This window comes from Glandiceps talaboti, chromosome 18 (genome assembly GCF_964340395.1).
Source record: "Glandiceps talaboti chromosome 18, keGlaTala1.1, whole genome shotgun sequence".
Taxonomy (NCBI): Eukaryota; Metazoa; Hemichordata; class Enteropneusta; family Spengelidae; genus Glandiceps; species Glandiceps talaboti.
The window spans coordinates 886,710-912,327 of NC_135566.1; the positions used below are offsets into that span (position 1 = coordinate 886,710).

Consider the following 25,618-nt stretch of genomic DNA (forward strand, 5'->3'; position numbering starts at 1 on the left):
TAGCATAACTTATTACTGTACCTAGAAGAACTTGGGATGTACAAGTACAAATGTAGCATAACTTATTACTGTACCTAGTAGAACTTGGGATGTACAAATACAAATGTAGCATAACTTATTACTGTACCTAGTAGAACTTGGTATGTACAAGTACAAATGTAGCATAACTTATTACTGTACCTAGAAGAACTTGGTATGAATAGCTGCTGGCATTGAAGCCTCAAAAATGTTGTATCTAAATGTCAACAAATTACTGTTACATGTACCAGAGCACTTCACAATGTACAATGTAGGATTCTTTGTTATGTATCAGTCAGTAGTTTTAGTATATCATTGGTTGGTGGACAGCTTACATGTATGCCAACCTTTTGAATACAACATTCCTTTCATTTAAACACACCAACATATCAGTCTGTACTGCCATTGACTGTAACATTGTAATGCAAATATAGCATTTGTTGAGTCAGCTAGAATTTAGAAATGAAAACCTTGTCCAGAAGAGAAATTGTCATCAATTATATAGTGTATTTTTTCATGAATCTTTTAATAGCCGTAGTTTCGTCAATTTACTTTATGTTTGGTTTCATTTTACAATCAATTTTGATCTATTTATAATATCCAATCTTCTCAGATTCCATCTACTTTGTACAAGTAGCAGTGGAGACAATCTCGTACAGTTTGTGAGTTTCTATGTTACATAGTAGATATAGAAATTGATATCGCAAAACACTTCTGTTTATGTCTTCAAATATTAATAGACAATACATTTGTAACTATAGTTTCTAAATGCCAAAAGCTCAACAAATCAAACCAGTCTACTTTAGAAAACCTACTGTCGTGCAAAGCTAGTTGAAAATCCATACAAATTTTGTACAATACAATGCTGCAGATAAATGTCAAACGTGCCATCCCAAGGTACATGTAGACATTGTACATGTATTCCCTCTCTCTGCAGATAAATGTCAAACGTGCCATCCCAAGATACATGTAGACATTGTATATGTACTCCCTCTCTCTGCAGATAAATGTCAAACGTGCCATCCCAAGGTACATGTAGACATTGTACATGTACTCCCTCTCTCTGCAGATAAATGTCAAACGTGCCATCCCAAGGTACATGTAGACATTGTACTTGTACTCCCCCTCTCTGCAGATAAATGTCAAACGTGCCATCCCAAGGTACATGTAGACATTGTATATGTACTCCCCCTCTCTGCAGATAAATGTCAAACGTGCCATCCCAAGGTACATGTAGACATTGTACATGTACTCCCTCTCTAGACTATCAACCAGGAACCACACAGCTTGGTAACCAGTCTCCTGAAATGCTATGTTTGATAGACTCTCACAGCCCACAGTCACTAGTTTCCCTGTCAGTATTGTATGTTTACTTTGATCAACTACTGTACAAAAAAATGTAGTTATGAGTACATGTGTATGTTAATATATGAAAATATGTTCCTTTAACTGAGTAATAGGGAACTTGCAAACCCGCCATGTTGAATGTTGCGTCATGGGAAATGTGATAATAAATGCTAATGAGTAGGTATCGTAAACAATACTGTTACCGGTACATTGTTTTTAACCACAGATAATCAATTCATAGTCACCCTGACCATTGTGGGAGGTAGCTTCAGATAAGGTATCATGATAACCACAGATAATCCCATAGTTCTTTGCGTCTGAGCATGCTCAGTCTGGATTGCAAGTTCCCTATTGTATTCTATGATTTGTCCTTGCCAGTTTACACATCTCTCACATATTACATACACGTACACATACACATAAATGTAATTGATGTAGGCTCATCTTAAAGGAAGTATTTGGACATTTTATAAACTCATACATAGAACATGATATTAATTCCTACATGTAGATTGCCTACACTTTCAATAGTGTGACTCTTTACCATGTTTAGCTCTTATAGAAGGGTTACTCTGGAAGTGTCAACTCTGTATAACTTTATTGGACCATTGACATTTTTTATTGGACCATGGACATTTTATCTTAACAAGTTTTTACATGTACAGTTGTTTGACTGAAGTTAATAGAAAATAGTGACAATTCAGGAAAGCTGAGTAAGAGAGTCTGTGTATATTTGTACATTGTAATTTGAAATGTGTCAGGGTTAGAGATGTGTCATGATTCAGTGACTAGTTACTGATATGTGTGTGACTCATGTCATTTTATAGACTGTCGACAGTCGCTCGCGCCTTTTTTCCATACGTTTTATCTAAACTCCGGTCCGGCGCAACACTAGTAATAGTATAATCGCAAACTGATTTCGAGGGCCGTATTGCAAAGGCCCAAGCGACTGTTGTCCCTTGCCGCGCCCTCATGCGATAACAATAGGAACATTCAGTTTGTAGACTATGGACATTTAGGTCATAGTTCACAAAGCTTGTCAATCAAAATGAACATGGCGTAGTCACCAAGCGAGTCAACACATCGAGACGCATTGGAAAAACTTTGATACTCGCACTTGAAAGACTTTCAGAGAAGAATTATAGATACCTATGTATCTGGGAAAGATGTTTTCGTTAGTGTACTGACAGGAAGTGACAAGTCCATAGCCTATGAAGCCCGGGATATGAAGTCGCAGGCCTGTGGGTTATACTTCCATGCTCCGATCGTTCTCGCGATACAGCTAACAACATCTAGTCTGCAATTGTCCCAGTAGTATCCTCATTGATACAATGATAGCTCTAATATAATCCCGTATATAAACGGCGAAGGCCCTTTTATTTGTGGTAATTTTGCTAAACAATAGGGAAGTGGTAACAACCTAGCGGCCGACCCAGAGGTTCACCCCCCCCCCCCCACATCAACAACAAAAATCACATAAAAAGAAAACATCAAGGAAAAGACACAACAAACTGTCATATCATATAGCATCGTGATAAAGATTACGTAAATTGACTCCTCAATCGGTATCTGAAATAATGGGGTACAATAGCGTTAGGTATATATAGACTCAGTACTCTGTGGAGGCACTAGTTGAAGACGTGTCGGATCGGAGCACGATCTCCGTGCCGTGGTAAATATGGAGGCACTTTTCTGTTTCAGGTAGAACGTCTACCATTTGCACATTATCTGCGCCTCACTATCAAACATTTTATACATGAATAGTATTACTATATAATATGCTAGCTGCAGTCGAGGGAAGGTAAAAAAGGTGTCCAAAACATCTGTTGCTTGACTGGAGTGTCGGTCGGAGTTGGTACAACAAGTCGACTTCCGTAGCACTCTCTCGCTCCAGTACCACTGTAACAGCTAGCTGCATGCTAAACAAGGCAATAGACTAGTGAGCATGACAATGTATCGGGCGTCGAGTTTGTCAACGACGTCATTTACGAATGTTATAAAAACGCGCGGTTTCAAGCTTTAACAAAGAAAGATAGGAAAGGAAAAAGTACTTGATTATGACCATCAAAATGCATTTACGAGGTCAAATTTGCGCTGCAGTTTACGTGTGTTGCACGTTGAGTAACCTTACATTGAACTGTATGCAAATTATACGATAGAGTACCGCCCCATTAAATGACGTCACATCATGAATAAGTAATAGCAAGGGAGATGCGGCAAGGGACAACAGTCGCTCGGGCCTTCGGCCCTCGACCTCGGGCCTTCGGCCCTCAATTTGCGATTAGACTAGTGTTGCGCGGGATCGGAGTTTAGATAAAACTTTGGGCAAAAAAGGCGCGAGCGACTGTCGACAGTCTAGTCATTTTATAGTGTGTACACGTACACATACAATTAGAATATGTCAAATGAGTAAGTTAGCAGAGTCAGAATTCAAATTCAGTATAGGTATTGGTATAGACTATAGGTTACTAGTATATCATATGTTCTTTGATGGTACAATGACATGTATGATAATATGCTAGATCTTTTGTGGAGCTGTTTTGTAAGTTGTGGTATAAAGGGCTGTTGTACCATCAATACAAAAAAAATGTAGATGTGTGCCAGGGGTAATACAAATGAAATTGTAAATAATGGGAAAGTACTTAAAAACACTTACTGTTATGTTCCAACAAATATGAATTGCACATTTGCAGTTGGTATGGTTTATGTACATGTATATTACCAGTATGTCATATTTTGAACAGCTTGGACATTTTCAGATATCCTGATTGGTACAAATGTATCATTATCAATTAATTATTATTGCCTTGATAATTAACTTTTATGAAATATATTGGTACAACAAGTGATTCATTAAGAAAGTAATCAAGGTTATGTATCAAATGTACATGTACCAATACCTATATGAAGCATTGTAGAGTCCATTCATATGTATTATTGAATCATTGTCATTGACAATCTAGTCCTACCAGGTGCCCATTTTAGACTTGCTAAAGAGAGACATACAGGTGTTTTAGTTCTTCTTGTGTGCCATGAGATAGATCAATGGCCTAATATCAAATTAATGTACAATTTATTTTTAAAAAAAACTTACTGGAGAAAATGATAATAAACAACCTAATTTAAGGTCATGTCACATTTACTACATGTATGTGACTGACCCCAGTTGACCTGTTGCTTTATCCTTGTAATATTACTGTCAATGTCACCTTATTATTAGCATACTAATTTTCTCATTACTCAGATCTTTGAATGTCAGTGTACATGTAGCCCAGCCTTGGTAGAATAAAATCAGTCATATTTTGCCATGGTTTCATTTTAGGTACAATACATGTAAGATGTTGGTTTCATATCATCATTAATTACTAATTAATTACTAATTGATTACATCATTAATGAATTAATTATGTACACAAAGTATATTGAATCATAGACTGTCTATGATTCAGTGTATGAAGTTACAAATGAACTGACGTCAAACATATCTTGTTATGTTGATTGTAAAGTTTGAATACTTTAATACAAAAGTCCTAATCGATTTTATGGATTATCATGAATTTTGTGAATTGGTGAGTTGGCAATGGAAACTTATTGTGTTATTGTATACTGAATATTGATATTCTGTTTTATTTATTTCTTCACAGCATATCTTTACAGCTTTTGGTGGAAATACAAAAGGTTTAAATTTCAAAGATCTCTTCTGTGGACTCGTTTTGTTGACCCGAGGGAGGAGAGAAGAAAAAATTAAATGTGAGTAGTCAATCAGCCAGTCAAAACGTCTGTAATTTTACCGTGATTTTACGTTATCTTTTGCCTTTTGAAAATGCCAGCAAACTACAACTAGAAACAGTTCAATTCTCTAATAGCTGAAATACCCTTCATTCATCATTTATGATGTTATGTATACAGGCTTGATGTCCATATGTAAACATGTATTGTTCCAAGAAATAAACTCAGTCCAACTATGACAATTGAATTCATTAGAAGTGAGCGGGAGTACATCAAAATTTTGACAAATTGTGAGGTGAAAATGATGACTACTCAACCAGTTACTACAATCTTCAGGTGATGTTTATTAGCACCAACGTTTTGGCAATACACAAATTTTACCATGAAGAAGGCAATTTGTGTATTGCTGAATTGCTGGTACTAATAAAGATCACCTGAAGATTGTAGTAACTGACTGAGTACATCCATCATTTTCACCTCATAATATGTAAACAGTTATGAATTGGGTACAGACCCAGTAACTTGTTTGTGAAATTTGTGTGACTGGTGATAAGGTTTAATCACTAGGCAATTAGACATACCTCAGCAACCACATATTAAAATTTTATGAGCTGAAAGTAAGAATAACAAATTAAATTATTATTTGTAGTTACAGTACTGAAACTTTAAACTTTGACAGCTTGTAAAATCTTTTAAAATTTTTCTTATGTTGATTGATTCCTGTTGTTTTGCTGTGATGTCATAAATAGAATAGTGGTAATATCCTACACAGAGTTGTTGACAACCATCTCCCTCCATTGACTTCCCCTTCCAGTCAAATAGTGGCAATCTCCTACAGAGAGTTGTTGAAAACCATCTCCCTCCATTGACTTCCCCTTCTGGTCAAATAGTGGTAATCTCCTACATAGAGTTGCTGAAAACCATCTCCCTCCATTGACTTCCCCTTCTGGTCAAATAGTGGTAATCTCCTACACAGAGTTGTTGAAAACCATCTCCCTCCATTGACTTCCCCTTCTGGTCAAATAGTGGTAATCTCCTACATAGAGTTGTTGAAAACCATCTCCCTCCATTGACTTCCCCTTCTGGTCAAATAGTGGTAATCTCCTACACAGAGTTGTTGAAAACCATCTCCCTCCATTGACTTCCCCTTCTGGTCAAATAGTGGTAATCTCCTACATAGAGTTGTTGAAAACCATCTCCCTCCATTGACTTCCCCTTCTGGTCAAATAGTGGTAATCTCCTACATAGAGTTGTTGAAAACCATCTCCCTCCATTGACTTCCCCTTCTGGGCAAATAGTGGTAATCTCCTACACAGAGTTGTTGAAAACCATCTCCCACCATTGACTTCCCCATCCAGTCAAATATTTAAAGCAGTGATGCAATAAGTAGCGACCATGTTGGATGTATAACAATAAAAACACAAACAGACATATTTTACTGTTGTCAGATAACCTACATAACCTGGTCATAACCTTTCAGAATAAAAAAAATACCATTTAGATAACACTGTGTATATGGTTCATCCACCCTTTCTGATAACAATAAAGACCAAGTTTACGTGAAAGAGAAGTACCTTGTATGTTTACACTGTATAGAATGATATGAATATAAGCCGCCATCTTGTTTACAAGTTGTCACAAACAACCAATCAGAAACGAAGACATGGATACATGCCACCATCTTGTTTACAAGTTGTCACAAACAACCAATCAGAAAGGAAGACATGGATACATGCCGCCATCTTGTTTACAAGTTGTCACAAACAACCAATCAGAAAGGAAGAAATTAAATATGGCTGCCACTCATGGCAACTATAAATTATGGGATATCAATTTGTAGGAGTCTGAGGATAGTACTTAGTAGGTGATATCATATAAACTCTCTGGGGAGAACACATAATATTATTATGACATTTTACAGACTGATAGATGGGTTGGGAATTTTTGAGTATCATGCCATGTGTAGTCAATGAAAAAGGACATTTACCTCTCTTGAGAAAAGGTTTCATTTCGTACTCTTTACTTTCGATGTTTTATGAATGTACATAACTGTCAAATAAACTTACATGCCTCAAAACAACTGGAAAGATTTCATATTTTCAATTTGGTTTATTTTTTCTTTAAATATTTGTCTGAATAGTGTTGACAGGAGCATAATTTTAATGTTAGACAACAACATATTGATAAATGTATATATGAAATACCCACACTGATGCCTCACAAATCCCTGGCAACAACTATGTGTTGATGGTCAGATAGTCTAATATATTTCTATTCAGTTTCTTGTCACATTACTTCTGAATCACCAGTTTTAATGATTAAGTACACATTGTTTGTCTTGTGGTAAAGTTAAGCTTACCCTTTCTATGGTGTAAGAAGATTTACATATAACTTAGTTGAAAAATCATTGAGATTATCATCAGATATCAGCTCTGAAAATTTTATAATTTGAATAGCCTGTTTTCCTAGACATGTGTCTGAATTAATAAAATCCCCAGTAACTGTAACTAACATTTTTTTACAGAACTTGTCAATTTTAATGCATTTTATTGTACATACTGAGCATTTATGATTAATTATTATTTATTTGTTTATTTATTTATTTATTTATTTAATGGAAGACCAAAGGAAGCAAGTCCCATTTTACAGCTCCTACAAAAAAAGTGATTTGTTCGTGTGTTGTTGTTGTTGTTGTTGTTGTTGTTTACACATTACCTAGTGATCAAACTCTATCAGTATGCTATAAATTTTACAAGATAATAATAATAATCTGAATTGGTCTAGAAAAAGTAAGAAATGTGTTATCATGGTCGTCACTGTGCTGCATCCTTGCATTTGATCAAAGCAGGAGGAAACTGGAATTCGAGGGGAAAAACTGCATTGTTTGGTATTGGGTCACCCTTGTTATCAAAATTAACTATTGCATGCTGGGAACATTTGAACCCAGACCTAGACTGCAGTGGTAAGAAACAGACATCAAACAAGTGTTTACACATGGCCATCATTTACTAGTAAACAGGTCATTCAACTGATTTGAAGGAATTAACCATTTCAGTAATGGGTGTATTTTACATCGTATGAAAAGTTATAGCCACAATGCAATCTGATTAAAATCTGATGTGGTGAAAGCAGCTAAATGCTTTATTTACTTCTATTTCCATCATTTTGTGTCGTTTGTTTTATTCTGAATGATCGCCACCTTCCCACGGTGATCACTCGGAACAAATCAAACGACACAAAACGATGGAAATAGGTAAATAAAGCATTTAGTCGTTTTCACCACATCAGATTGAGCTACAATGTAGTGTGTATATGAAAAATTGGAATGAAGACAATTTGATTAGAATCTAATGAAGGAGTGGCTCAATTAGAGTTATTTTAATACCATATTTCATGTCAAGTGTAGTTGTCCATTCTGTTCTCAAGGAACAATGTGGTCAACTGGTCACCTGAGGTATAAACAAATGAGAATACAAAGGAGAAGCAAAGCAGATGTGAAATATGGTAAATCAAACCTTCTCCTTGATCAGGTTTTAATCAGATTGAGAATGTAATAGGTATTGATTGTATTCCAATGAGGTGGTTAAAAGCTGGTTTTTTAATACCCTTTATTCTCCCAATGTCAGCTATATTCAAATCAACATATATAAACTTTCAAGTAACCTTAAACATCACACACACACACACACACACACACACACACACACACACACACACACACACACACACACACACACACACACACACACACATACACACACAAACACACACACACACACAGACAGACAGACAGACACAGGCAGACACACACACCCACACACAGACACACACCCACACACACCCACACACACACACACACACCCGCACGCACGCACACACACACACACACACACACACACACACACACACACACACACCGAGAGAGACAGATACACAAATAGTATTTCAGCAATACTATGTTGAACTATCATACTAGTTAAATTGGGTCACATAGTATTAATTTGACATGATATTAATCATATAAATGCAATTATTCCTCTATAATTTGTAGATTGATTTCATATTTATTATTGATATGAATTATATGGATTTGTTCATATCCTGCAGTCCCTTTGCTTGAAATATCATATTTTATATCATACTGCTGGTGATGTTATTATTTAAAATGAATTCAGCTTTTAGCACATGTAAACTTTAGTCCAGTAGTGTTATAGCCTAGAGGCATGAGAAAGTGTGTATGTTCATAAAATGATAAATATGGTAGCTGAGTCATAGCCCTTCACTGAGTTCTTAGAGTAGTAAGTCCCTACTTCACTATTTCTTCCTAGGAATAGGACTACATTAATGACATTGTATGAGTAGTACATTTGTAAGTTTTCACTTGACTATTTCTTGACTAGGAATAGATTAATATGACATTATATCCTTTTGCTGTGTACATTTCCAGTAACCGTACCAGTAAATAGAATAACAGACACTGTATGTTGTGTTGTGTTGTGTTGTGTTGTGTTGTGTTGTGTTGTGTTGTGTTGTGTTGTGTTGTGTTGTGTTATGCTATGTTATGCTACATTTGTATGTCATGTCATGTTATGTTATGTTATGTTATGTTATGTTATGTTATGTTATTGTTTATTAAGGTGTCCTATGTGGACTTAACAAATTATAAAATTTACAAGGGAAAAGAGCCATATCCAGCCCTCTGGCTTATAGGACACAATAATATCAAATTAAATACATAAAATAAATAAATATCACATACATGTACATCTTAATTGTAAATAAAGGTTTTCCTACGGTTAAAGGCCTCATGTAAAAAGTTTGTAAGTAATTCTTGGTATGAAATGATAATTGTGCCCCTTTAGTTTGAAGTTTAGCTTAGAAGGTATGGGTTTGATAAACCACAAACTCTTGAAATGTAAATGATGTACAAATGTACATATATGTTGTATACCAAAGTATACCAAGGATGTGAGAATGAATGTTCATTGACTCTAGGTTCTTACTTATTATATTAATGAAAATTTCTACTCACAGAATCAAAAATAGCCCACTTTAGTAAATTTCTACTGACAGAATCAAAAATAGCCCACTTTAGTACATCTGAGACTTCAGCCAAAATTTGGGATTTGTTTCCAAGAAATATTTTGACTTTGACTCTTTGAGTAGAAATTTTTATGACTTAGTAGTAGTTAGTGTATACCAAGGATATTATGATAATACATGTTGTCACATCAGTGTAGTAAGGTCATATCTGCCTATATAAAATTGCATAGCAGATACGACCTTACTGCACTGACACAATGTATAGCCATGGATAACAAGAATAGTACAAGGGAATTGGTTTCAAGTCTTTAAATTTATCTAACAGGCCAAGGATTTTGTCAGTGGGATAACAGAAGTAAGAATAATCACAACCTAAGGAAAAGAAATATTGTACATTGACAGTTTAAGAGTCATGCATGTATAGGTTATCTATAATTCAACATATACATTTGTAGATACATTTTATAATTGGGTTTTAATGAAAAAAATTACCTGTAACTATGGCAATGACATTATGAGCAATTCTCAGTTTTCTGAATTTTGTATGGTAACAAACTATAATGATTGATTAGTGAAGCCATAGTATGTATTTGTTGGCTAATGAAAAAATTATTGACAAAATGTTTCTATCATTCTGTTTTTACCCTTTAACATTTAAACAAGTCGGTCGGAAGGAAAATAAAAATTTCATATGTAATGAAATTGACAAATTGCCCAAAAGTACTTAAATATACAGAAAAGTCATGTGCATATTAAAAACATCTTTGAGCTGACTATTAAATATACAAATTATTGATAAATGGAAAGCTTGCAATTTGAAAGTGACTGGTTGAGCTGTATGTGTTTGAATAGGAACTATATATGTCATTGAACTTGTTATTTGGCAGCCTGGAACACATTTACTTTGTACTTTCTATGGAGCATGTCAGTTAATGGATGAGTGAGTGCAGCACCACCTCATTTCCTGCTTATTAGCTATAGTCTCTTTGATAACACTCATTACCTTCAAGTCAATCAATTATGTCTTTGATAACATCACAATGACCACATAACTATTGACTGTTAAAAAGAAAGATGTTCATTAAAATATCGTGACATGTAATAGATTTGTACTATGTATTAGAGTCACGCAATGAAAGCAGAAAGCTACCTGTATGCTGTATGTATGTATGTATGTATGTATGTATGTATGTATGTATGTATGTATGTATGTATGTATGTATGTATGTATGTATGTATGTATGTATGTATGTATGTATGTATGTATGTATGTATGTATGTATGTATGTATGTATGTATGTATGTATGTATGTATGTATGTATGTATGTTGTATGTTGGTGCTGATCACTATGTTAAATGTTCTCATTGCTTGTCCACCATTTAAAATAAAGTAGTCTAGAAATTGTATAATTTTTGCGCAAAATTTAATTGTATACAATATTGAAGTAATTAGATGTTATTCCCCAATATTTTCCTTCGTTACAGCCAAGGAAATTATGAGTGACCTAAGGGGCCTTTGTTGCGACTTGTAGTGACAAACTACTTAGGTCACAAGTATTTTCATTTGATACAATGAACCCAGCATCCATTATGAACATTCCATTCTCGCATAAGTGTACAATATATTTACAAATTGTATTCAGATTTGATAAATGCTCACATATAACTATGAATATTAATCAATGTGTTTTTTCACTCAGCAAGATTTTAAAAGGCAGCAGTACTGTAGAAAATTTGCATCTTGCATTCATAGTAACTTTTAAAAGCAACATTCAAATCAATAATATCAGTCATCATCCACACAAAACTTGTGAATATGTTCGTCCATTCAACAACAGAAATATTCTGTATGTATTTTATATTTTCATTGAGAGGTAAAAATCTAATCAGGCATTAAAATATTATAACAGGAATGTTGAAGTGGTATTGACATATTGTGTATTTGTATAGAACTTTTAGAGAATGTGAACAAAACGTTATGAAACTGATATGCATACACTTTATATCGTAGCATTGGTTTCTCTGTCAGCTTAGAGTAGAATATTACATGCCTAGAAAAAATTTGTGAGAACTACTCTTTGGTACTTGAGAAGCCTTTCTAAGTTCTTGTAAATATAAACTTGAATTGTTTTGCCCTAATATTTCATGTTATGTTGCACTGTATAGGTTTGTCCTTTGTATAAGACTAATAAATGTCTACTAACTCTACTCTAAACTTTATATGTTATACAAATAATACCCAAGTTATGTTTTTGCCAAGGTTTGATAAGCCTGTTAACGCAGGAAAATTTGATAAAATTTGCCTAGATTTTCATGTACCTAGAATTTGGGTTGGGAACTAGTAGACTACAGTAAAAACTCTGGTAAATTTGGCCTAATTGCTAGTTCTTTATATTATCCAAAAATAACCAAATGGAAAATGTCTTAGAATGGTGTAATTTGAGATCCCTTCCTTCACTTTTTATACATATATTGGATATTTAAACGAACGGTAAAAACTCCACTTTGAGTCATTACCTGCACATGATTGATGTTGAAGACTTACATATTATTAATCATTAGTTGTTTATTACTTAATGTGGTCATTATACTGAGGTACATACAGTATTAACCAAAATTGACATTTTTGTCATTCGAAATTATAAAAATGTCAATTTGTTAATACTTTTACACTTTTAATTTATTCATTGACAATATATGTCAATCAATACCTCTTATTAATTTGAATGAATTTATTTGAAGTATAAGTAAATTGAAAATGATTGTTTGTTTTCACTTTTTCTGTATTTGAGGAATATTTGTATCATAGTTGCTTTTCTCACAAAATCCTGATGTTTAAATTGAAGTGTGATAACATCTCTATCAATGCTGTGTAGGTTTAGCATTGATATTCACCATGTAGTTTGTAATCTAATGTACAGTACAGGTTTGTAGTCTTGACAGTCCCATAGGCAATTTAATCCAATCTAACTACAAACACCTCTATTGAAATTCTACCTTGCCATGACCTTTTCTAAGCTTACTGACCCCTTACTCTATGATGTGTATCGTGGAGATCTCTTGTGTCCCATATCTAATGTTACATATCTTTCAATTAATTGGACATTTATGAACCTTATTAGTAGCGTTTTGCCGAAACATGCAAAATTTGACATGAATGTTGGTGGGCATATCATAAGTCATGCTTGAACACAGGTAGTGCAAATTTTGACATGATGTAAATCGTGTGTACACATATATATTATAATGAGTTGAAGTCTTCACATTCCAAATCCAGCATTATACATGCAAACAAGGTATACCTGTGATCTCAGATGATTGTGTACATGTTGTTCCACAAGGTTTTATGATGAGGTCATGTGACTTATCATGTGATCACATACCCATTTCATGTACATTCTGTAGATATTCTGAAGAGGTTTGTTATACTCTTACATAATTCTGATATCATCTTTGACAATATGTGATCGAAATATTTCAGATAAAGAGTGCAATAAAATACTTTGAATGAATAGTAAGCAGTACCATAATTTTAATGCACAAAAGCATACATGTACACATATTTATCATGTGTGCACAGTGAAATACAAATACAATGCATGTTTGTGTCTGTATCTATGTGTGTCTATCTGTGTGCATGTGCCTGCTCACATGTTTTCTGCAATTGAGTGAAGGGCTAAGTTTTAACTGTAAGAAAACCCCAAATACTTTTTAAAAATGAAAAAAAAAAACATTTCGCCAATTGCCTTGGTACATGTACATGTACATGTACACATACAGGTAGTTGTAGGGGATATATTGCTGTGGATGTCTATAGAAATTAAATGCTAAAGTGTAATAATTACATCATAAATTAGGTATGTAAATTGCATGTGATTTACGGTCAAAATGCAGTGTACATCTACCTACTGGTGGGTTGTTCTGATATTTTGTGAATAAAATACTACATGAACTTTGTAAAAGGATTTCTACACTTTCTAGGCAAGATGATCTTATCCATCATTCGTCAATTTTGTCTACAATGTTACATTTTGTCAAAAGACTTCAACACAGATATTATTGTATAGAATTGTACTACCTGGATATATTTCATTTTCATGATATTTCTAGGGGGTCTGAATCATAGTACTAGTAGCCTACTTGTAGACTTACCAGTCCTACTTGCCTACAGGTAGACTACAGTTAGGATAGCTGAAATAGTGTAGTAGTGTTAGTCATACATGTCTACAGGTAGGCTACAGTTAGGATAGCTGAAATAGTGTAGTACTAGTAGTGTTAGTTCTTCAAGTCTACAGGTAGGCTAGAATCATAGAAACAAATAATACTATACTATTGTTTAGGAATACTCAATTTGTAGTTTTGCAATGTAAATAAAAAAGATGTACAAATGTACTTGGAAATCCATTAAAAAAAAAGAAGACAAAAAGTCATCTGTAAGACCAGACAACACATTCTACATTTGTACCCCATCATGCCATAGTTCCTATTGTATCAACAGGTAATAAAAGACATTAAAAATAGAACACAAAACACAATATTACATAAAATGATGTAATAATCAAAAGGCTTGACTGTGAGAAATATTAGTGAAAAATTGAAAATAAAAACCAATTACATCTATTGTCTGAGTCTCTGATAAATAAAGAAAAATGATTACATCACTTCATTACTTAGTATTTCCTTACATGTACATACATGTTATGTATTAAATAAGTATGCAACTACATTGTATATTTTTCTTATTACTAGATAATTCATCTTAGTTTTTGTATAAAATGTACCGTACATACTGATTAACTCATTACATCAATCCCATTAATGCCTATAATCTGTTCATAGTTTCATTGCCCGTAGCTTTTACTGCATCAGTGTATGAGTCATACAGCTATTGTACAGTTCTGGCCTCCTACAGTGTTTTTATCCAGTCTGTATAACAACGTAATTACAGAAATTTAGTACTTGAATAGATTGCTAAGAAGTTTAACAAAAATGTTTCTATTATTAGGATGGACTTAAACATCTTAACATAATGTCATAATGGTACAATATAGTTTTGTATGTGTGTTTTTTTGAAAAGACCAGATTTGTCACGGTGTCTTTAAATTCACCAGGGAATTGTAGAATGAATGAAAATGTCAGAACATACAATGCATTCATTGAAGGAAGTTGGTAAAAATTACTACTAGTGCTAGCCACTAAATGGTACATGTAGATGGTACAGAGCAGAGATGTTTGAATGCCCCCCCCCCCCCCCCATACATGTTACCTAGCAACCTCTCATCATTATCATTGGTACATACTACATGAACTGCCAGCTGAATGAATGTATTCATTGAAGGTAGTGGGTAAAAATTACTACTGGTGATAGGCAGCATGGCAGTACAGAGTTGAGATGTTTGAATGACCTTGATACAAAGTAACATAGTCTGGATGCCAATGTGGTCTCTAAGAGAGAGATTTGGAAGATTTGATGAAGGATAGCACTAGACTGAGACTATTCAATACATGTAACCTAGCAACCTCTCATCATTATCATTGGTACATACTGTATAAGCTGCCATCATCTTCAATCAGATGCATTTACATACACGTAGCTACATGTATAGAGGAACTAAATCACCTTGACAATGAAGATGATGAAGAGATAATTAGTTTACAGATGATGATGCGACCTATTATTAAAACAGGTCTAATTTCAATGTAATTGACTGTAAAACTCTGATGTGTTAAACCACTACATAAAGTTCAATGAAATGAGATCTGGTCACCAATATTGCAACTGTGTTTAAAACCCTTGTAAAGAGGGATCAAGTAGAATTTACATATATCCAGGCATCTATCAACAACTGTAGACAGGTACCCTGGTAAATTTAAATGTCTGAAGAGCTGAGGAAGGTCTTGATAATTTGTTACACACATCATAATACATGTATGATATGGTTGTTATAGGGTAAACTCAGACAGGGCATTACTTACAGGTGTAATAGATATTTGGCTAGTAGGGCTATACTTCAGTATGCAAGTACAATGTAACGTGTTGGAAACCTAGAATCTTCCTATCATTTACTTGTCTCTATATTAAAGTCAATTCAAAACCCCAACCCCCACCCCATCCCCCACCCCCCCACCCCATGGATGGATGTCTACACAACACACACGGATCGCCATGTATGACTTGATTATACTAAATGAGTCAGTTTAGGTGTAATATCCCACCTCTTTAAATGCACAGACAAATGCATATATTTGTACTATTGTAGCTAGGTAAATCACGTATCTAAGAGAAGTGAATAAAAGGGTACCAGCTAGCATTTAAATCACATTGTTTTACCTGGTAGTGCTGTTTTATCAAAGAAACCATGCTGAGTAGAAAGGGTCATTCATTCATTCATTCATTCATTCATTCATTCATTCATTCATTCATTCATTCATTCATTCATTCATTCATTCATGGTAAACTTTTTCTATAGTTCTACCAGACAACTAATTTTGTCAACCAATTTGTAATTTTAATCTGACATTATCCTAAAAAATACACGAATTCCATAGTCAGATAGTTTACTAGAACCTGAAAATAGTTTGATCATACTTAACTAATGTAGTTACAGTGCATAAAGTGTAGTGGTAGGCAGAAATCATATATCAGTAATCCATTTTGATTTGTTTGGTGTAATGAATCATAATTAGTTATTAAAAGGGTGATAGTAATCTAAGTCGGCTTATTGAGTCTTTGTAAATGAATCATATAAATCATTTGTATGCATTGAAAGGAAAAAAACATGAAATTGATGTTAGTTGACACTGTAATTACCTTGACTGTGTCATTATATCGGATTCTTTGTTCCCTTTCTACAGTTGTATTCAGTATCTATGGCAACGATTCTAGTGGTATGGTACACAGAGAAGACCTAGAGAGTATTATCATGGCCTCTGATTCTCATCTACCACAGTCTCTCTCAACGTTATTTTTTGATGTAAGTATATGATCGATGCAATCATCTTTAAAATCTCATCTACCATAGTCTCTCAATGTTAGAGTAGGCCTCGTTTGCAGTATGTGCCCTAAAATCTGTCTGGTTCACTTGGCTCAAATTACTAGACGTACAGTTTGTACACATGATGTGCATTTAATGTTACTTGTACTTGTAAAAGGTGATAGCCAGCATAATCACACGTAGTCCTGTATTAACATTTTGTGGCATCATATCACAATGATGTAAAGGGTCTCCAACTTGTCTATTTTTCACCATCGTTGTAAAACCAGAGCCTCTTTTAAGGCATCGACTATTAAAGACATACTGGGCACTGGTTAGATATTTTGCAGTGTTTTTGCAGAAATATCAGCTCTGGTTTGTGAGAATGATTTTTCACCATTAGTCCATTATTTGTCTAATTTTAATTCATTTAATTTAATTTAATTTAATTTAATTTAATGGAATGTGTGATATGTCAATCTAGTGCTGACCAAACTTTCTTCTCCTCTGATTACAACAAATGTGAGATTTTTCCACAACCTGAACTCCAGATTTAGTAAACAGAAAAGAGAGATTAAAGTAATCAAAGCTGTTACTTACTCCATCAAATGTTATAGTCGGATTAAAGGGACAAATTGCTGTCATTATTTGAGCTATGAAAGCATACTATACTATGTTACTCCACCAGCTGTTCAGATTCTGTAGTTCTTGTTATGTAATTCATTCTAAAGACATAGATTACAATGTAAAAAGTGTGCAATCAAACATCTCTACTTCCAAGCATTGATTGTGATGTAATTGCTCTCCCTTGCAGTCTGATAGAGTGATGTATGAGCAATTCAAACACTGGGTGCTTGCTAATCTTGAAGCCACCACGTTGACGAGGTGGTTATTACAAGATGGAGGTACAATGGGGATTAGACTATCAGATGAGAGTGATACTCCCACATTTTATCAGACATTAGCAGGTGTCACACATTGTAAGTATAACACAGTATATCTCCACAATCACTCTCTACATGTACTTTGCTAGCATTGGGTTAGTCATTACTCACACAAGACTGACACACCTGACCAACATGTGTTAGCAACTTTGTGTCACATACATTGATTTCTGTATCAACTATATTGGTTGTAAATTTTCAAATGAAAATTCATCTCTGTTTGTAATACAATGTACAACATTGAACAAACGATTAATGTGATAGTGTACATGTATGTTGGTTGTAAATTATATGGTGAAACTGAAACTTAGTCATGGTTGTGTTGATATGTCAATTAATTGTTGATATGGCTTCAAAGGGGATTGAAACTTTTGTAATAACAGTAATAACAACAACAACAACAACAACAACAACAACAACAATAATATGTTGGTTTTTATAGCGTGCTTTCCCATCCAGCCTCGGTGCTCAAAGCGCTTTACAATTAATAGCAGTACAATATTTATTATTCCAAGTTGTTATATGAAATGGAGCAAACTGGGAATTAATTATTCATAAAAATGCAACTTCACAAGTGCAGAAGAAAATACAGACATATAAAATATTTACATATAGTAATTAAGTCTTTTTTTGTTATCTCTTCACTGTAGTGGAAGAAGCAGATATTATTGAGCTTGAAAAGAGGTATTGGCAGCTAAAGGCGCAATCTAAAACAGGCAAATTTGATCTTGAAACATTTATACCAATGGTATGTCCACCAGTACCCAGGAATCTATGTGAAGGTAAAGTATTCAACAAACAATGACAGCTGTTAAAGAGATTAAATTTATAAAAATCATTTCAGCATTGGTAACTGCTGGCTTAGTTCTAGAATGTTGAATGCAAGAATGTACTGAGTATGAATAACCAGTGTATTGCCAAGGTAACAGAATGAGAGAAATCTGATAAACTTTTCAGTTTCTAAAGATAGTATTGTAAAAGTGCTTAAATTGACATTTTAATTTTTTTATACTGAACTATTTATTTTCTTTGACAAAAAACAATGATTTGGTTCTTTATGTGTTTTGCTGTTCTTTGACTAAAACATTACAATTAGGTTGAGGTTCACGTTGGTTGTTCTTTGACAAAAACACTATTGTTATTTCCTTTATTGAGGGCGTGAATGGAGAAAAGTTTTTTCAATTAATTTAGTAATGTAATACATATTGATGCTACCCTAAGTAAATTTATTTTTGATCAGTAAGTTTGCTTAACTTGAAACTGATATTTATCACCTCATGAATTATGAACATTCTTTGGAAGTTTGCCAAGATTGATACAAACATATGTTATTAGAGTATCCCCTCAAACTAAAAGATACAACCTCTGTAAGTTGTCTCAATATTGGTACAGTAGCCTTGAGACATATCTTGGCTGTCTGGCTTGAAAATATCTTTTATTGAGTCAGTATGTTGAGTTAGATAGTCAACTCTGTGGGCTATAGTTGTTACTGTAAACTAATGGTGGAATGCAATAACAAGTAGTTACAGATACCATACATTGATTTTATCATTATTTTCTACAAATTACAGGCCTTTTCTTTGCCTTTGATGAGAACCGTGATAATCATATAGATTTCAAAGAAATGGCATGTGGTTTATCAGCATGTTGTCGAGGACCAGTTGCAGAAAGACAAAAATGTAAGTTACCATCGGTATTTCATCCAAACCATCTCTACTGTATGATACTACATTCATAGATGTTGTATATCTCCTGTATTACCATAGCAACTGACAGCTGTCACCAGGAATTTTTATGTGGTAAAAATGAATATTGTAGTACCAGTACCAACAAATTTGTAGTTGGGACCTCAGTTAGGCAAAAAAAATGAATTGTTTCTGGTCAGCACGCACATCACTTAAATACCCTCGTGTCAGTTTATTTTTGTGTTAGTCCAGCACATGCAGTCTGCAGATCTTGGTGGAAACACAAAAATAAACCTCCCTAATTCAGTGAAGGCAACTGCAAAGCTAATCGTTAACAAGCAAATGACATTTGCCTTACATACACACTGGCTCTAAAGTATTAAATAAATAGAACAGTAACTGCCATAAATAGTAGATTTAGTGACATGTTTGAGAATTAAAAAAAATCACGTCATCACACCATTTTAGACAAAATGTCTTGACCAGAAACAATTCTTTCTTCTTCTTTTTTGGTCTTACATGGTGTTCAGTAAAGTACTGTTGATACAGGGATGGTACTAAACTGAGGTAATCATTGCATCATATACATGTACAATGATAGGAACTATTGAGAATATAGTTCAAAGGCTAATGCTCTATATTGTATTTTTTTCCAGTTTGTTTTAAAATCTTTGACAAAGATCATGATGGATTTTTGTCACGGAAAGAGCTGGAAGATATGGTTTCTGTACTGCTGGAAGTGAGGAGGGAAAACCAATCAAAAACAAAACAAGTAAGTGATATTAAAATGTTACTGTTACTTATAATTATCAACTTTGATAATAAAATGATTTCACCAATGGTGTGTTTTTCTAATAGTACACTCAAGACTTTGTAAATAAAAGGATTTGAGACTACTCCTGGAAATTCTGGGAGTTTCATTCACATGAGATGTACTACAAAGCACTCCAGGAATATTACACCAGGTAGCCATGGAAACCCATGAATAATTGATTCAAAAACTCTTGGAACCTTGTGGACATTCAAGTGACTTTTACTGTATAAACCCTGTAATGTAGTGCTGAAATGTTTTTATCTTTTTGAGATGTCAGTGAAAGAATTTCATAGCTAAGCATCACAGCAGGATTGTGTAATTTTGTGTATTACTGTATTTAAACCACTTTTATACAGATATGAAATTGTGACTTGTAATTCAATCAGGAGAAGAGTGACTTATAAAGTTTAATATACATATTTATTTTCCAACAATCTTTGAAATATTGCACTTTTTAATTCCTAAGTGTAAACCTGATGATTGACAGGGGTTACTGTATTACAGCTAACATGCATTGATGGTGAAATAGTTCATAGTGTGGGTATACAACCAAATGATTGACAGGGGCTACTGTATGACAGCTAATGTGTTGATGGTGAAATAGTTCATAGTGTGGGTATACAACCTAATGATTGACAGGGGCTACTGTATCACAGCTAACATGCGTTGATGGTGAAATAGTTCATAGTGTGGGTATACAACCTAATGATTGACAGGGGCTACTGTATGACAGCTAACATGCGTTGATGGTGAAATAGTTCATAGTGTGGGTATACAACCTAATGATTGACAGGGGCTACTGTATCACAGCTAACATGCGTTGATGGTGAAATAGTTCATAGTGTGGGTATACAACCTAATGATTGACAGGGGCTACTGTATGACAGCTAACATGCGTTGATGGTGAAATAATTCATAGTGTGGGTATACATGTAAATAGTTCTATCTAACATTTAGTATTTATTTGTTTTCTGTATTATCCTTTCTATTATTCTATTATAAAATTAAATCTTTCTTCAGGAAACGTGTACTAAATTGTTTTCTTTCATGTAACTAAAATGTAGTTTGAGTCGTCATAGAGATGGATCATTAATATGCTTTCTTTCTGTCCACTTTTCAGGAGACAGACACTTTACAAGATGCATGTGACAGTATAAATAGCATAGTTGATGATATATTAGCAACACATGACAACGATAGCGATAATGCCATCACCCTGGAAGAATATCAAATATGGAGTGTAAATAACAAACTACCGTCTGCATTTCTAAGTGTGCTATTCCAGGTAAGAACCTCCCTCCTTATGTGGAGTGTTAACAACAAACTACCATCTGAATTTCTAAGTGTGCTGTTCCAGGTAAGAAACACCCCTCCCCCTCCCCCACCTTACATTGAGTTTTAACAACAAACTACTGAATGAATTTTTGCTGTTCCCTCAAGTACCCCCTACCCTTGCCATGTTATACTCAATATGTTCCATAATATAACAAATTTTGCTGACCTCTGTAACTATCTATGATTGGTAGTAATGGGATATTTTCATTGTTGTCAGATTTGTCACATTGTACTTGGATTGAGACCAACAACAAGACAAGAAGAAGGTGACATAGTTCAAGGCTGGGTGGAAAGAGAAAGTCAGAAAGGTCTACAACAAGGACAGACATGGTACCTAGTCAGTATCACATGGTGGAAGGCATGGCAGGATTATGTCATTTACCAGGTAAATATGTGTGTGTGTGTGTGTGTGTGTGTGTGTGTGTGTGTGTGTGTGTGTGTGTGTGTGTGTGTGTGTGTGTGTGTGTGTGTGTGTGTGTGTGTGTGTGTGTGTGTGTGTGTGTGTGTGTGTGTGTGTGTTGTGTGTGTGTGTGGTGCATGTGTGTGTCTGCATGTGTGTATGCGTGCATGCATGCACATGTGCATGTCTGAGTGTGTACATCGGAATGAGTGCATGTGTGTGCATGTGCACTGATACATGATTCAGTGAAAGTTTCGATGAATGTACTTTCATTGCCGATGTAATTAATTAACAAATTCCTTTTCCTCACTTGATTTGTCAATTTTCTTTTCTTTCCAACTTCTGGCAAATAAAATATGTATTACTGGGTGATTATACTTAAACTACAGAGGTCAACCCAATTCACACCTTAAAAAAAAGAAACGTATTATTTGCCATCTGTTCATATTACACACTAGAAATTCAACCATCATAAAGTTATTCCTAGTGGCAGGTGGGTTTTCTGCCAATAACTGCTAGTAATTGCATAATTTATTAAAAAGTGAACAGTCTGTATCATTTCATTTCATCTAAACTAAGCAGCAAAGAGAAACTTATTGTTCTGATGTTGGTTAGTTTAACAATTTATTGAAAGTTGTACACTAGAAACTATTTTGTGAACAAAGTTGTTTTACTTTCTGTCTGACAGCCTCCTAGTACTAACAGCTATAGTCAGATGATATCAGCACAAATGAAGAGTAAATCGTTGCCTAGGAAACCAGTTACCAGTCAGTCAAACCAAGCATGGGGCAATGACGCTAGTAAATCAGTTAGTCAACCAAACTCACCTAGGGCTGCCAATGCAACACATAGTAGCAGTTCAACACCAAGTGGATCCCCTAGGAAAGTGGTTAATAGCAGTAGCAATTCAGTACCCCAGCAAGATGGCCGAAGTCAAGTTCAGACAGCAAAGAGAAACAGCCAACCAGCAGTGATTACAATACCACAGATGCCCCCTAAACCCGGACCTATTGACAATACACCATTAATTGTTACGGAAACAAGAAAGGTGAATGTATGTATAATGTATAACATTTTATTTCCGTTGTCAATTTAATTTGTCCCTCTGCGTGTGTTTCTTCTTCCTCCGCTTCCCCTGCTTTTAGATGTAACTGTAGTTCATAGAGGTAACTATCTTTAGATATTTTCTTTAATCTTACGCTGCATTTATTTGTGTATTTGACTTTCATCACTGAAGAGTTACACCAAAATTGTAGTAATTTTAATTATATCTTTCAAGTGATATGTATTTTATGCCGAATTCATTGGAGTCGAGCTTCTTGGCTCTGAAAAGTTTTGTTTTGTGGAATCTCAAAGTGGTTCTTAGAATTCACCAGAAACGAGTTCAAAGGAGGTAGCTGCCTTGTTGAAAATATTTCAAATCATTATCCAAAGGAGGTAGTTGTTTAGATGACTATATTTCAGATTATTGTCAATGTATACAAATAAATGTACTCTTACATTCACTAAGCATCAAAAGGTTCATCTGTATGATTAAATTCAAAATTTCATTAAAGTTTGCGTAATCTGATTTCATATAAACTATACATTTCATTAATTGTAACCAATCATACTTGCTGATATCAGTTGCTTAGTAACAAATAATAGATGTGTGAGTACTTTTCCTGATATGTATTAAATTTCAAGTATTAAATTTTGTAGTAAAAAATCTTTTCAGGAATTTCAAATTTGAACAAAATTAGTCATGTGATTAATGTTTAAATATATATTGAATGTTATCACAAAAAATTGAATTGTTGAACTCAGATTTGTATTGATAAATTGTAAAATTTCATTAGTGTTCAGACGGTCATTTTGTAAAGCTTTTGACATTACTACTGGAGGTGTAATATTTGAAATTGGATTCTGCAGCTGTCTCTCTATCAGAATAATTTATAGCACCTGTCAGAATCAGATGTGCATGTCTTTATTAGTCGTAGTTAGTTTTTCATTAGAAGCAGTTTCTATTACTTCACTCTACAATTCATCACCATACTATTTCATACTGAAGTTAAGTCAATCTTGCCTTTAGGTTATGATGCTGACCAATGAGGGCGGTAGACTAAGACGTAATGCAATGCTGACAAGAGGGCGTGACTTTGAGATCCTTCCTGATCCTGTGTGGAGGGCGTTAATGACATGGTATGGTGGACAACCAGCTCTTCCTAGGAATGTAAGTGTAACTAGTGAACTCAATACAGATTATTCCTCTTTCTCCCTAGGGGTATTTGTTTATTAATAGTATCTTTCTGATTACATGCCTCAGTGATATCACTCAACCTGGTGTTACTGTATGGCTGCACATATTAACATAGGTCTTCACCATCCTAGTAAGGTGTTAGCACAGAGCCATACAGGTGTTAACATTGTCCTGGGGCAGGCATTGACCCTTCCATTTGCTAACATTTTCTGATGAGGTGTTAGTGTCAGCCTGGTGTTAATACTGGGCAAGTCTGGCATTAACATATGGCTGATATATGCATTAAGCCTTCCAATTGCTAATCAAGACCCTCCACCAGATCATTATAGAGGGTCTATGTGCTAACATATACCTGTGAGATGTTAGTTCCAGCCCATTGTTTGGACCATACTGATCCCAAAATAGCTAGCTTGATGGAAGCTTAGTAGTAGTGGCAGCTAGTCTTGCTAAAGTTGTGGTACCTCTGACTGAATTGTTATCAAGTAAATCCATTTAATTATTCAAAGCTAGCTCTTGAAAAGAGAATGTTTGTGATACGTAGACCTTCAAATCAAAATTGAAAGAGTGTGTCTAAATAAAGTGAATATATTTGCTTTCTTTTCAGGTAATTGTACCTTGTAATGGAGACCCAACACCAGAACTGGAACTCTATCCAATCAGTATTCGTTTACTTCGTCACCAAGCCAACCAACCTAAACAGAATGCATGGAATAGTGTTCACATGGGCATTGGTAGGCAAAAATATAATATCAATTGATTCAAAATTTACCATAACCAACATCCATATCTTGTTATTTTATATAATTTCAATAAAAAATTTACCTCAGCACTTAAGTTTTCTGACAGAAAATCAGAATTTAACATTCATTGTGTCTTTTATTATTTTAGTCGGAGGTTTTTCATTTGGTGCAGGTTCATATGTTGGATCTAGTTCTCATAATAACAGCACACCAGCACCACCTAAACGCTACCTGGCATACGTGGCTGCATTCAGTAAGATGCATACAATGCAACAAGTGTATGACTTCCTATGTCAAAGGTTACGAATACGTAATGAAGATATGAGGTTATGGAATCTCAAAGATGAGG

General features: G+C 34.4%; 1 protein-coding gene across 2 annotated transcripts in view; it reads left to right on the plus strand.

The window, feature by feature from the left end:
* LOC144448783 (ubiquitin carboxyl-terminal hydrolase 32-like) overlaps nt 1–25,618 on the plus strand; it is a 47,356-nt gene that overhangs the window by 9,369 nt on the left and 12,369 nt on the right. The window contains exons 3-14 of one of the 2 annotated variants that reach the window (XM_078139070.1): nt 5,010–5,115; nt 16,994–17,112; nt 17,927–18,092; nt 18,707–18,838; nt 19,628–19,735; nt 20,398–20,513; nt 21,676–21,840; nt 22,108–22,275; nt 22,979–23,344; nt 24,362–24,502; nt 25,134–25,260; nt 25,418–25,617. In XM_078139070.1, the coding sequence (XP_077995196.1) occupies nt 5,010–5,115; nt 16,994–17,112; nt 17,927–18,092; nt 18,707–18,838; nt 19,628–19,735; nt 20,398–20,513; nt 21,676–21,840; nt 22,108–22,275; nt 22,979–23,344; nt 24,362–24,502; nt 25,134–25,260; nt 25,418–25,617 (1,914 nt within the window). The remainder of the gene's footprint in view (nt 1–5,009; nt 5,116–16,993; nt 17,113–17,926; nt 18,093–18,706; nt 18,839–19,627; nt 19,736–20,397; nt 20,514–21,675; nt 21,841–22,107; nt 22,276–22,978; nt 23,345–24,361; nt 24,503–25,133; nt 25,261–25,417; nt 25,618) is intronic. The other variant, XM_078139071.1, reaches the window with a different exon arrangement.